The sequence below is a fragment of the Crocuta crocuta genome, unplaced genomic scaffold (assembly GCF_008692635.1).
Source record: "Crocuta crocuta isolate KB4526 unplaced genomic scaffold, BGI_CrCroc_1.0 scaffold71, whole genome shotgun sequence".
In the NCBI taxonomy this organism is placed as follows: domain Eukaryota; kingdom Metazoa; phylum Chordata; class Mammalia; order Carnivora; family Hyaenidae; genus Crocuta; species Crocuta crocuta.
Window position 1 is genome coordinate 1,635,176 of NW_027527548.1, and position 11,771 is coordinate 1,646,946.

The window sequence follows — 11,771 nt, forward strand, 5'->3', positions numbered from 1 at the left end:
AAGGCCCCGCGCTGTCCGCACAGAGCCCTGCACAGGGCTTGAACTCACAAACTGAGATCATGCCCTGAGCTGGAACCAGGAGTCAGAAGTTTAACTGACTGAACCCCCCAGGCGCCCCGCCCTGCATCACGATCTTAGCCGATGCGTCCCTCATCTTTGGCGTGGCTGGGTGCAGCCTCCGCCCTTGGTTGCACTCTCCCTCCCCAGGGAATGCGGACAAAGGGACTGTGCCCTTTGGGCCCACAGTGAATCATCTCAGCCTGAATCGAGCCCTTTCATGCTCCATCCCTTCTAGAACACCAAGTCTCAAAGTTCCGAGTGTAAGAGGGAACCCTGTTCCCCACCCGGCATGCTTTCTTTTTCGCCAGTGAGGATGTGACTCTGCCACAGAAGAAAGTCAGCTCAGCCCTCTGCCCCCTGCCTTTGCTTTTTGCAGCATGTGATCCGAGGAAACCGCCCAATCAAAACTGAGATGGCCCATCAGCTGTACGTCCTGCAAGTCCTGACCTTTAACCTTCTGGAAGAAAGGATGATGACCAAGATGGACCCCAATGACCAGGTAAGTGCCCAGTGGGACACTGCTCTCCTGGCTTAAATGGCACGTTGCTGGGGGTGGTCCATTCCTCCGTTAGGCCATGCGTTGAGCACCTGCTGTGTGCCAGGGGCTGTGCTTGTTGTGTCTGCAGAAGTGGTTTGTGCTGCCCTGGGAAACCTGGCCGTGCCTCCCTGCGATCGCTTCCCTCTGGGTGACTCTCTGGGCCGAGCCCACCTCTGTCCTGCCGAGGTAGAGGTGATGCCCCTCGGGGGCTGATCGGGGCCAGAGTCCTGCGCAGAGAAGTCCAGCTGCTCTTGCTTTCCCTTGCTCCCCCGGGCTAGCTGCTTTACCTGCTGACTGTCTGTGACTTCTCAGGCTCAAAGAGATATTATATTCGAACTGAGGAGGATCGCATTTGATGCGGAGTCTGACCCTAGCAACGTCCCCGGGAGCGGGACTGAAAAGCGCAAAGCCATGTACACCAAGGACTACAAAATGCTGGGATTTACGGTAAGTTTCCCAAAGCACAGATCTTGGCCGGCCTTCTCCCCTCACAGGAGGCCAGAGAGTCAGAGCCCTGAGAACAGAACCGGGGGCGGGGGGTTGGTGGGGGGGCTGACACTTGGTTTGCCTTGGTGATGGCAGGTTACACATTTCTGTGCAGCAGTTGGCCCCGCAGAACGAATCTATCTGTTGGAGGGCCCAAGGGGTCAGTCACGAGGATAAAGAGAAGCCCTCACCAAGGCAGCTAGGTTCTTTCAGATGCAGGAGTGGATATTTTGGGATCGGACACCAAGTCTTAGGATGGAGTTCATGCAGTTAAATCCTTACCTGCACCTGCCTCCTCAGCGCGCCGCATGCCGGGTGCTGGGGAGATGGGGTGCGCCGGCACGGTCAGGGTCGGGAGTCCCCCGTCTCGTGGAGATGGCGGGAAGGAAGGAGGCAAGCACAGGAGCTAGACTCGGGCTGAGTCTCAGATTGGGTTTGCTTATCTCCCCAGAACCACATCAACCCAGCGATGGACTTCACCCAGACCCCTCCTGGAATGCTGGCCTTGGACAACATGCTGTACTTGGCTAAAGTGCATCAGGACACCTACATCCGGGTAAGGGCTGGGGGCCGGCCGGCTCAGCCCTGCTACACCTCTTGCCTCCCTAATGCCCCTCCCTCTGTCCTGGCAGATCGTCCTAGAGAACAGCAGCCGAGAGGACAAACACGAGTGCCCCTTCGGCCGCAGCGCCATCGAGCTCACCAGGATGCTGTGTGAGATCCTGCAGGTTGGGGAGCTGCGTAAGTCCCACCGCTGCGACATCAGAGCCCCGGGGCGCTTGGGGGTCAGTGGGACCGGACGGTTGCTATGCTTAGTCTCGGCATGGGTGTGGGAGCTGTGCTCCGTCGTATGCGCGTCTCTGGGAATCAGGGCCGCTGCCTCCTTGGAGCGGGTAAATTGAAGGTGTCCAGAAGCGCCGCCGTCCATTTGCCCCCCTGGTGAGGCTGGAGGAGCCTGTGAGGGGCGGGGAGAGAGTGTCCAGAGAAGGAAGCGACGGCAGGGCCCGTGTCACACTCCTCGTTCGCCCTGGCCTCGCTCTGCTTCGTTCCTCAGGACTGCGGCGCACGGGACCCGCCGTTCTGAGCGCGAGTGGCCAGCTTCGCCCCCTTGCTTCTCTTCCTCTGTAGCAAACGAGGGCCGCAACGACTACCACCCGATGTTCTTCACCCACGACCGGGCGTTTGAGGAGCTCTTTGGGATCTGCATCCAGCTCTTGAACAAGACCTGGAAGGAGATGAGGGCGACAGCCGAGGACTTCAACAAGGTCGGTGTCCCCGAGCTCTGGTGCCCACGGGCTGAGGTGGCTGCGTGACAGTCTGTGGCCATGGGCCGGAGCCTGGGGAACCCCCGAGCTGGGAAACCCGCTTGGTCAGCCACACTGGTCACAAGACAGAGCACGAGAGAGCCTCGGGTCCCTCTGCTTGTGCTTCTGCTGCAGCCTGGAGCAGGGACCTGCGCCGTCAGCACCCCGGGCCCCTCACGTACCCGGTGCAGGCAGGACACGCCCACCTGTCTTCATGGAGGGCACGAGGCTGAGCCTGACAGTGATGGCTGTGGGTTGCTGAGCACTCGCTGTGCACACGCACTGGTGCAGCTGGGAAACGTTGGGGAGGGTGGGAGTAGACCTGCGCCGTACACGTGGTCTGTGTACCCGCTCAGTACTCACTCCGGAGGCACACCAAGTACCCACTCCTTGTCGAGCACTGCTGGGCCCTCCAAAGCTAGGATAATCTTTTTCCTTTTTTTTTTTTTTTTTAATGTTTATTTATTTTTGAGAGAGAAAGAGGCAGAGCGTAAGCAGGGGAGGGCAGAGAGAGAGGGAGACACAGAATCTGAAGCAGGCTCCAGGCTCCGAGCTGTCAGCACAGAGCCCGATGCAGGGCTTGAACTCATGAACCGTGAGATCATTACCTGAGCTGAAGTCGGACACTTAACCGACTGAGCCACCCAGGCGCCCCATAGCTAGGATAATCTAGAAACTGCTCCTCTCATTGTGAAAAACTTAGAAAGTATAACGAGGAGAACGTTCTCTATAATCGCACCCCCCAGTGACGGCCATTTTTATGTTTCTCTCTAGTCTTTTCTCCTATAGACTTTGCCCCACGTGAGTGCAGAGCTGCCAGACGTGCAGTGTGATGGCCCGTTTCTTTACCTATTGTTTTAGGGGAAGTTACCCATCTTTTGAACCCACTACAATGTGCCAGGCACTGTGCATCCATACAGCATCTCCTCCTCCTCCAGGCAGCATATACCCGAAGATGTGACTGCCTGTCTCATGTTTTAAAGATGAGTGGTGGGGGGAGAGGGGCCTGTGGATAGGAAGCAACTTGCTCAAGGCACAGTTTAAGAGACGGGGTCAGGACCTGAGCCTGTTTCTCTCCGCCTCCAAAACCTGTGCGTTTGTCACCATGCGGCATTTGTCCTCAGGGACCATCTGAGCCAGCGGGTACCTGTAGTGCCTCTGGGGCATAGTCAGAGCCGGGCTGCCAGGAACCCGCCAGGCCCCTCCCCATCTCCCCCCTGCCCTCTCAGGTCATGCAGGTTGTCCGAGAGCAGATCACCCGAGCTTTGCCCTCCAAACCCAGCTCTCTGGATCAGTTCAAGAGCAAACTGCGTAGCCTGAGCTACTCCGAGATCTTGCGGCTGCGCCAGTCGGAGCGGATGAGCCAGGACGACTTCCAGTCCCCACCCATCGTGTAAGTGCCACCCGGTGGGCTGGGGGGAGGCATGAGAGCCCGGGCCGTCCCGTGACCTCCCCTTGCTCTGGTGCATGTCCCCGCAGGGAGCTGAGGGAGAAGATCCAGCCCGAGATCCTCGAGCTGATCAAGCAGCAGCGCCTGAACCGGCTCTGTGAGGGCAGCAGCTTCCGGAAGATTGGGAACCGCCGAAGGCAAGGTGAGAGGGGTCCCGGGCCCCTGGGCTGCTCCTTCTTGCTCAGAGTTAGCACCCTGGGGAGGGGGCCTGCTGGACAGGGCACAGGTCATCGTTTCACCCTCCTTGTGCCCAGGCCTTTCCCAGAGGTGTCCTTGGTCACTTGTCTGTCTTCCCTTGTGTCGCAGAACGTTTCTGGTACTGCCGCTTGGCCCTGAACCACAAGGTCCTGCACTATGGTGACTTGGACGACAACCCTCAAGGGGAGGTGACATTCGAATCCCTGCAGGAGAAAAGTAGGTTCATTTCTCCGTTGACGTGTCATAGTAGCGGCACTCGATGTCAGGAGACCCGCGTTCTAGTCCTGGCCGTTTCAGGCCAGTTATCTGGTCGTGGACCACTTGTCTCTCTGGACTGTCACCTCCCTCTGTCAGAGGTCATCCTTATCTGGACTACCTCCCAGGGCTATTCGGAGAATTCCGAGAGATGGCCGATGTGAATGGGCTTGGTAGATTGTCCAGGGTGATACAAGACTGTGGTGAAAGGTGGTGTTGCGTTCAAATCCTAGCTTTGCCGTTAATTCTCACCTCCGCCTTGATTCCTTGTGCAAAACGGAAGTAACAGGCACATTCCCTCCGCAAGGAGATCGAATGAGTCATGAACTTATATATCACCTACAACACTGGCTGGCAGACAGTAAGCACAGCGGTTTGCTCTGGTGGCCTTTGTCTCTGAGGCCCCAGACCTTCGGGGAGACCATCCCAAAGCCCTGAACCGACCCCCAGTCCGATCTGGCACAGCCCAGCAGACTGTGACCCCCGGGGAGGGGCCACGGAGGAGGAAGCAACCCAAGGCCGTTCTCTCTGAGCTGATCAAGCCCTGTGGTCCGGGGGCTGGGGCTTCCCCTCCGGCACTGGTGCAGAGACCCATTTACAGCCTAAACCTTCCAGACTAACTCTCTTCATTTACCAGTTCCTGTTGCAGACATTAAGGCCATTGTCACTGGGAAAGATTGCCCGCACATGAAGGAGAAGAGCGCTCTGAAACAGAACAAGGTGAGTGGAAGGCTGCTTCCAGGGCACGCTTTTCCGCCCACTCTCTCCCGCTGAGTTATTCCTACAGGTCTTGTTAGGGACAGAACAGAAACAGATAGAACCTCCCCACACGCATCATCCAGCCTCAGCAGCCCTGCGGCTCAACAACCCTCAACAAGCTCAAGTTATGCTCTCTTTTCCTTTTAAATGTGTAGAAGGGGGTCTGTAAATTATAAGGACTCTCTTGCCATAATCACACCTAAAAAGAAATTAAAAGTTGTTATTTAATATCAGATAGATGCTTGCATTGTCTTATAACAGCATAATTTCTCTGTATAAAAACATACAAACATTGACGTGTGCCCCATAGGCACCTTCACACCCGTTCTGTCCGCTAAGTCAGAATCCAGACACGGTCTGCACGTCGCGATTATTCTTTGAAGTTCCTTGATTGCTGAGTTCCTCTCTAGCTTTTGCATCTTTGTTCTACTCTTTGCAGTTTATCGGTGGGAGAAACCAGGTTGCTTGTTTGGTAGTTTCCCAGAGTCTGAAATTTGCTGACTGTCTCCCCACGGCTTAGTTAAACTTGTCCCTCCATCCCTGATCTATACGCTCGTGGAGACAACTAGGAGGAGGCTCAATCCGGTTCAGGTCTGACCCCTTTTTTTTTTTCCGGCAAGACTCCTTCCTAGGCAGTATTATGTTCTATCAAGAGACACATGATGCGTGATCGTCTCTCTTTTTTGTGATGTTAGCAGACAGTTAGTGCTGAGTGCCTCATTCCTCTAGTAAATTAATATTTGCAGTCGTTCCTTTTCGTTTATGAGCTGAACTACTTCTCTAAAGAGAAACTCACCAGCGTCTACACGTGGGTTCCCAGTGGTCCCCTTTACATAAGAAAGGAGGATAAATACTTGATTCTTTCCTTTTATAAAGGTACCTACTTTTAAAACAATAAGTTGGTTCTCACAGTGACAAATTTTGTCTGTGTTTTGTTAGTGTTATTGTGAACTCTCAGACTTAAGCAGATATTTGTTCCATTCCATTACACTTGTGTTGTTGACGCCTAAATCCTCCCATCTTTGGCCACAATTTGTTACCATTGTGGTGGTTTTAAACTGTTCAGGCTCGGGGCACCTGGGTGGCGCAGTCAGTTAGGTGTCCAACTTTGGCTCTGGTCATGATCTCACGGTTTGTGAGTTCAAGCCCCACGTTGGACTCTGTGCTGACAGCTCGGAGCTGGGAGCCTGCAGCCTGCTTCAGATTCTGTGTCTCCCTCTCTCTCTGTCCCTCCCCTGCTCACGCTCTGTCTCTCTCTCAAAAATAAACATTAAAAAAAAAAAAAAAAAACTAAAAAAATCAAGTTTAAAAAGCCTGTTAAGACTTTCTGTTTGATCACCAACATATATAACCGAAGGTGATCTACAGTCACAGACTCGGACATTCAGGGGTTCTGAGCAGTGAGAAATGACTTTTCCCCATTGTTAGCAGCATCCCCATCTTAGGCGTGATGCGGGAGGGGAGTCTCGGCCACACTGGGGCACGCATCCTGGGGCCTGACGACACCACCTCCAGATCAGCATGTTCAGCGATGGGGCCAAGCGACTAGGACTTCGGCCATGACGTTGGTGTGCTAAGCCCAGGCCATCCCATTGCTCCACGTAACTGAAACCCTTTCTGCTTCAGGAGGTGTTGGAGTTGGCCTTCTCCATCCTGTATGACCCCGATGAGACCTTAAACTTCATCGCCCCTAACAAGTATGAGGTGAGCAGCGTGGAGCCGCTTTGGACGGTGGAGCCCTCTCTATGACTCTTCAGTTGACAGGAAGGAGTGGGCAGAGCAGGGACGGCCCCCTGAAGGCAGGGGACCACAGCATGTCACGAAGGCCTTTTGGCACCAAGGACCCACCAGGCTGGGGTCCGTCCCTATGCGCTGGGCTCCCCGGGTAGCACTTTAGGAGTAGCCCCAAGTTGTCATTACAAAGACAGGGTCACCGGGGATAACTTAACCTGTCTAGATGAGAAAAAGTCTCCCCGTTTTCAGTGTCTGTGTGGCCACCTGCCCGAGCAAACCAGACAGGTCCTCCCTGCTCAGCGCTGCTGGGCAGCTGTGATGGTGGGTCTGGCCTGGGCTCGGGGGCCCGACGGACCCGGTCCTGCTGACACGGGGCTCACTGCTCGGCACTAGAAGGTACTGCATGTGAAATGAGTCATTGTGGTTGAGCCCTTCGTGTCTGCTGAGCTTCACGGGCATCAGAGGGGAACTGGAGGCGGGGCTTCTGGAAGACGAGATGCTTAGGCAGGCCCTGAGCTGCCGGTCTTGGCGTTCTGCTGGGAAGCAGCAGGTGGGGAGACAGGTGAGCAAAGGCGTGGAAGAAGACCTAACAGGTGGAGTTAGAGAGGCACGGCCTGAGAATTCTCTATTATTCCTGCTTATCATGGGACCCTCAAGTTCAGTTTCTCCAGCACTTATTTTTAACATTTGTTGACTGAGCTTTTTTTTTTTAATTTACTTTTTTTGAAGCAGAATTGAGATCCTACAGTGATTCCTTCTGTATCCTGCTTTTCTCACCTCATATATATCCCCTCCCCCATGCTAATTTCCTGGGTAGTTTCAGGTAGCTGATGCCCCAGGACTCAGGTCTTGTTTTGCTGTCTCCATTAGCTGCATTTGTAGAAATCATATTTGGGGGCACCTGGCTGGCTCGGTCAGAGAAGCATGTGACTCTTGACCTTGGGGTCATGGGTTTGAGCCCCACATGGGGTATAGAGATTACTTACATAAACAAAACTTTAAAAAAAAAAAAAAAAACAACTTATTTCAAGGGCACCAGAGTGGCTCAGTCGGTTAAGTGTCTGACTCTTGGTTTCAGCCCAGTTCATGATGTCATAGTTCGTGAGTTTTAGCCCCGCATCAGGCTCTGCACAGGCAGTGTGCAGCCCGCTTGGGATTCTCTCTCCCTCTCTCTCTCTCTCTCTCTGCCTTTCCCACCCACACACACACACATACACACTCTCTCTCAATATAAATAAATTTTTACAAACTTCTAAAGAAATTATATTTCAAAAAAGAATAAAAATAAACCCTATTTCAGATCATCTTAGAAAGCTTAAATGTAAATCCCTCCTAAAACCCAAAAGGTTTCTTTGAGAAAGCGAACGATCGCCTCACAGCCTATCTTTGCTCTTGTCCCAAATGGGTTTTGTCTGTCCCAAGAAGGGCCCGAAGAGGCTATTACGAGTCCTCTCAGCACAGGGACCTCGGCAGGACCTCCTGCTGACCAGGGGCCACCGTGTGACATTTTGCAACTTGCTCCCCACAGTACTGCATCTGGATCGATGGGCTCAGTGCCCTCCTGGGGAAGGACATGTCCAGCGAGCTGACCAAGAGTGACCTGGACACCCTGCTGAGCATGGAGATGAAACTGCGGCTGCTGGACCTGGAGAACATCCAGATTCCGGAGGCGCCCCCACCAGTGCCCAAGGAGCCCAGCAGCTATGACTTTGTCTATCACTACGGCTGAGCCAGGAGCCAGGCTCCGTGGTCCCCAGAGAGGGATCTGGGCCCAGGAGAAACACCTACAGTCTGGTGCCTTGCCTTTTGCCTGTACAGAACCTGTAGTGACTGTGGTGGCCAGTAAATGCCAACCGCTCCTCCCCCTCACCTCGGACCGCCCAGAGCCTCCTCTCGGCTCCTCCGCCCACTCCAAGTCAGGAAGGCAGGGGTGCTCTGCCCGCCCCTGTCACCACGGAGCCTGGGATCAGAGCGCGAGGCATGAACTGCAGATGCCCTTGCCTCCCCAGCCAGGGACTGCTCAGGCTGGAGTTAACGAGAGTCCCTTTCCTGCCTGAGCCCCTCTCCAGTTGGCTGGGTCCCCTGTGGGCAGGAGCTGAGCCCCAGAAGGGCTGCCTGCAGAGGAGCCGCTCCAGGCGTGTTGAGAGCCTCAGAGAGCCGGCCTGTGGGTGACCGTGCCTGTGTCTCCGATCCGAGCGGGGGCCTCGGCCTTTGGCTGCAGATGCCTTGCCCTTGCTTTTGTCGCCTTCGTGAGGGCTCTCTCCGGCCTCCTTCCGGGCCAGCGCACCGCTGATGCTGAGGTGTATGGCTCTGACATCTGGTCTCCGGAGCCACCAGATCTCTCCTGCCCTCACGGTTGTCTGGGCAGGTGGAACGTTCTCCCTACAAGCTCTCAGCCTCTCATCCTGGCAAGTCAAAGACGTGCGAGCTCAGTCCCACCCTCTAGTCTCAAATAGGTCTACGGGGAGAGCCCAGATGAGGCCCCAGGCCGAGGCTGGTGAGGCCACTAGGGTCCACTCCCTTCCCCCCACATCTTCATTGGACATCTTCATTGTTTCCTTCCTCGGAGAGAAAGCTCCCACCTCGCCTGAATCACAGCCCTCTCCACTCTGCTTTCCTCTGGCCTCCCCTTCCCCCTTGTCCCTGTGTTGTGGTTTCTGCCATTGGCCGTGATTCCAGGGAGCTAGCTGAGGCCACAGCTGTGCCAGTGGGGCTTCTCTGGTGCTGCGGCACCTGTAAACCACACGCCCAGCCCCTCTCCTTGGACCCGTGAACACGGTGGCACTCCGTATTGGTAGCCTGGCATGGTAGGTACTGCCCCACGAAGAGTGTACTATATATTTTCTTTACTATAGGCCATACTTATACAGACATGTATATATATTTATATAAGATCTACCTATCCTAGGATGGAATGTTGGAGGGAAAAGAAAATTGGAGGCTCCCCCTAAAAAAAAAAAAAAAAAAAAAAACCCACTTCCTATTGTGAGCCAAGAGAGTGACCCAAGAGCAGCCAGGAGCTTCCTGTTGGTAACCATGTTTTCAATAAATACTCTTTCATGTACAAACTGTGGTACCTGTTAACAGCCCTGTCTCTGCAGTTGCTGTCCGCCCAAGGGAGCCTTCACCTTGACAAGCCTTCATTTCATTGTGTCTGGGAGACCTTGGAGAACTCCACCCGGAGCCCTCAGCCGGCGTCCCAGGGCCCCCTCCTCCTTTCCAACCACTCTGCCCTCACCGTGCGTGTGCTTGTGTGTGCATGCGTGTGCACGCGCACACACGCGTGTGCGGGCTCCAGCAGTTAAGGATACTCCCAGATTGTTGCACCAGGACAAAGTGTTTTCTGCCCAGGCATGCTGGGCGCAGCAGGGAAAGGCATACGGCACACCCCCGTGAACATAGCCTCCCTCTTCTCCCTGCCAGGGACACAGCCAGGGAGCAGCCCAGACTCGTGTGACTTACAAAGAAGACACGTTCTTCACCCTGTGTGTTGCCGGTGCTCAGTGCCCAACCTTCCAGCTGATGTTGGAGGCTGTTGCTCCAAAACTCAGCCTTGGTAGCTGGGAGGCCTGAATGAGGGTGGCGATGAAAATAGGTATTTTCTCTTCTCTCTGAGAAAGGGGCGAGGACAAGCTCTTTTAAAAGGCATAGAAAGTGCATGCAGCGCAGGCCTTTAGAACTAACTATAGCCAAGACCTTGGGCAGTGAGGGTGCCACTGTAGGCACTTAGAACCAGTGCCTGCGTGATGGCGGTTGGCGGTGGCCGGGGGCGGCAGTGGTTTGCATAATGTGCATAATGCGCTGCTTACGCTTTGGTCTTGAGCCTTCTTTTCAAAGGGGCCAGGGAGGCCAGCTGAGTCACAGGCAAGGATCCACGTTTGCAGCCAGTGTTAAAAGCGAGCCAAGGAGGCCCTGGGAAGAGAGGGCAAAAAGCCCTACACTGGGCCTCAGTCTGCAACCCCAGCCTGCCCGAGGCTCTGCCTCTTCTAATCCATCCTGCAAGACTAGTGAGATCTGAACGCCTTGGCTGGTATTTGTGAGACAGCTGCAACCTGCCCCCTAGCTATGTTTCCAACCGTAGCTTTTGTTAATTCTCCTTATAAACAACTGGCCTTCAGGCCAGGCTCCAGCCTTCCCCCTCTCCTCCTATTTCCTGTGCCGGGGACATTCCCCACGCCTCCTCAATTTACTGAAATTGAGATTAATTCTTTCTAGAAAGTTTCAGGCAGGGGGTGCCTGGGTGGCTCAGTCGGTTGAGCTCTCAATTTAGGCTCAGGTCATGATCTCATGGTTTGTGGGTTCAAGCTCCACCTCCGAACCCACCTGACAGCACAGAGCCTGCTTGGGATTCTCTCTCTCAAAATAAATAAACATTTTTAAAAAGTTTCAGGGGTGCCTGAGAGGCCCAGTCAGTTTAGCATCTGACTCTGGATTTCGGCTAAGGTCATGATTCCCCCAGGCTAAGGTCACGATCCCCCAGTTGAACGGTTCGAGCCCTGCATCCGACTCCACACTGGCAGCAGAGCCTGCTTGGGATTTGTTCTCTCTCCCTCTCTCTGCCCCTCCCCAACTTGCTTTCTCTCTCTAAATAAACTTTTAAAAATGTTTTTAGGTTCCAGGCACACAAAATGTTTTATAAATGTTTATTATTTATCATCTCCCATGGATCTTCTAAGTCCTAAAATGTAATGCCCCTGACTTCTCACTCCCCAGCTGACTTGAGCTGCCCCGCGAGAGATTTATCTCTGTGGTTCCATGGCTGCGTAGCACAGCACCGGGCTGGAATAGGGTCAACTAATCTGTTCAGCAGAAGTAAACAGGAGGCTCTTTTCTGGCTACCCCCGGTGCGCAAGGCTCCCCAGCAGGCACTGGGCTCCAGAGCAAGGCCAATCATTGAGCGCAGGAAACGCAAGCAACCACACCGCGCGGGGCTGCTCAACGACGGGTTCGAGGGCAAGCCGCGCGGGGCCGCTGGGGACAAGGCAGG

The 11,771-nt window shown here is 54.5% G+C and overlaps 1 protein-coding gene across 2 annotated transcripts in view; it reads left to right on the forward strand.

Moving 5' to 3' along the window:
- The window catches only part of ELMO2 (engulfment and cell motility 2), a 42,709-nt gene extending 32,866 nt beyond the window's left edge, over positions 1-9,843 (forward strand). For both annotated transcript variants that reach the window (XM_077766158.1, XM_077766167.1), the window contains 11 exons: positions 437-559; positions 911-1,045; positions 1,536-1,640; positions 1,717-1,825; positions 2,213-2,349; positions 3,618-3,781; positions 3,868-3,980; positions 4,145-4,252; positions 4,929-5,011; positions 6,677-6,754; positions 8,313-9,843. In XM_077766158.1, the coding sequence (XP_077622284.1) occupies positions 437-559; positions 911-1,045; positions 1,536-1,640; positions 1,717-1,825; positions 2,213-2,349; positions 3,618-3,781; positions 3,868-3,980; positions 4,145-4,252; positions 4,929-5,011; positions 6,677-6,754; positions 8,313-8,513 (1,356 nt within the window). In that variant the 3' untranslated portion in view covers positions 8,514-9,843. The remainder of the gene's footprint in view (positions 1-436; positions 560-910; positions 1,046-1,535; positions 1,641-1,716; positions 1,826-2,212; positions 2,350-3,617; positions 3,782-3,867; positions 3,981-4,144; positions 4,253-4,928; positions 5,012-6,676; positions 6,755-8,312) is intronic.
- The last annotated feature ends 1,928 nt before the right edge of the window (positions 9,844-11,771 follow it).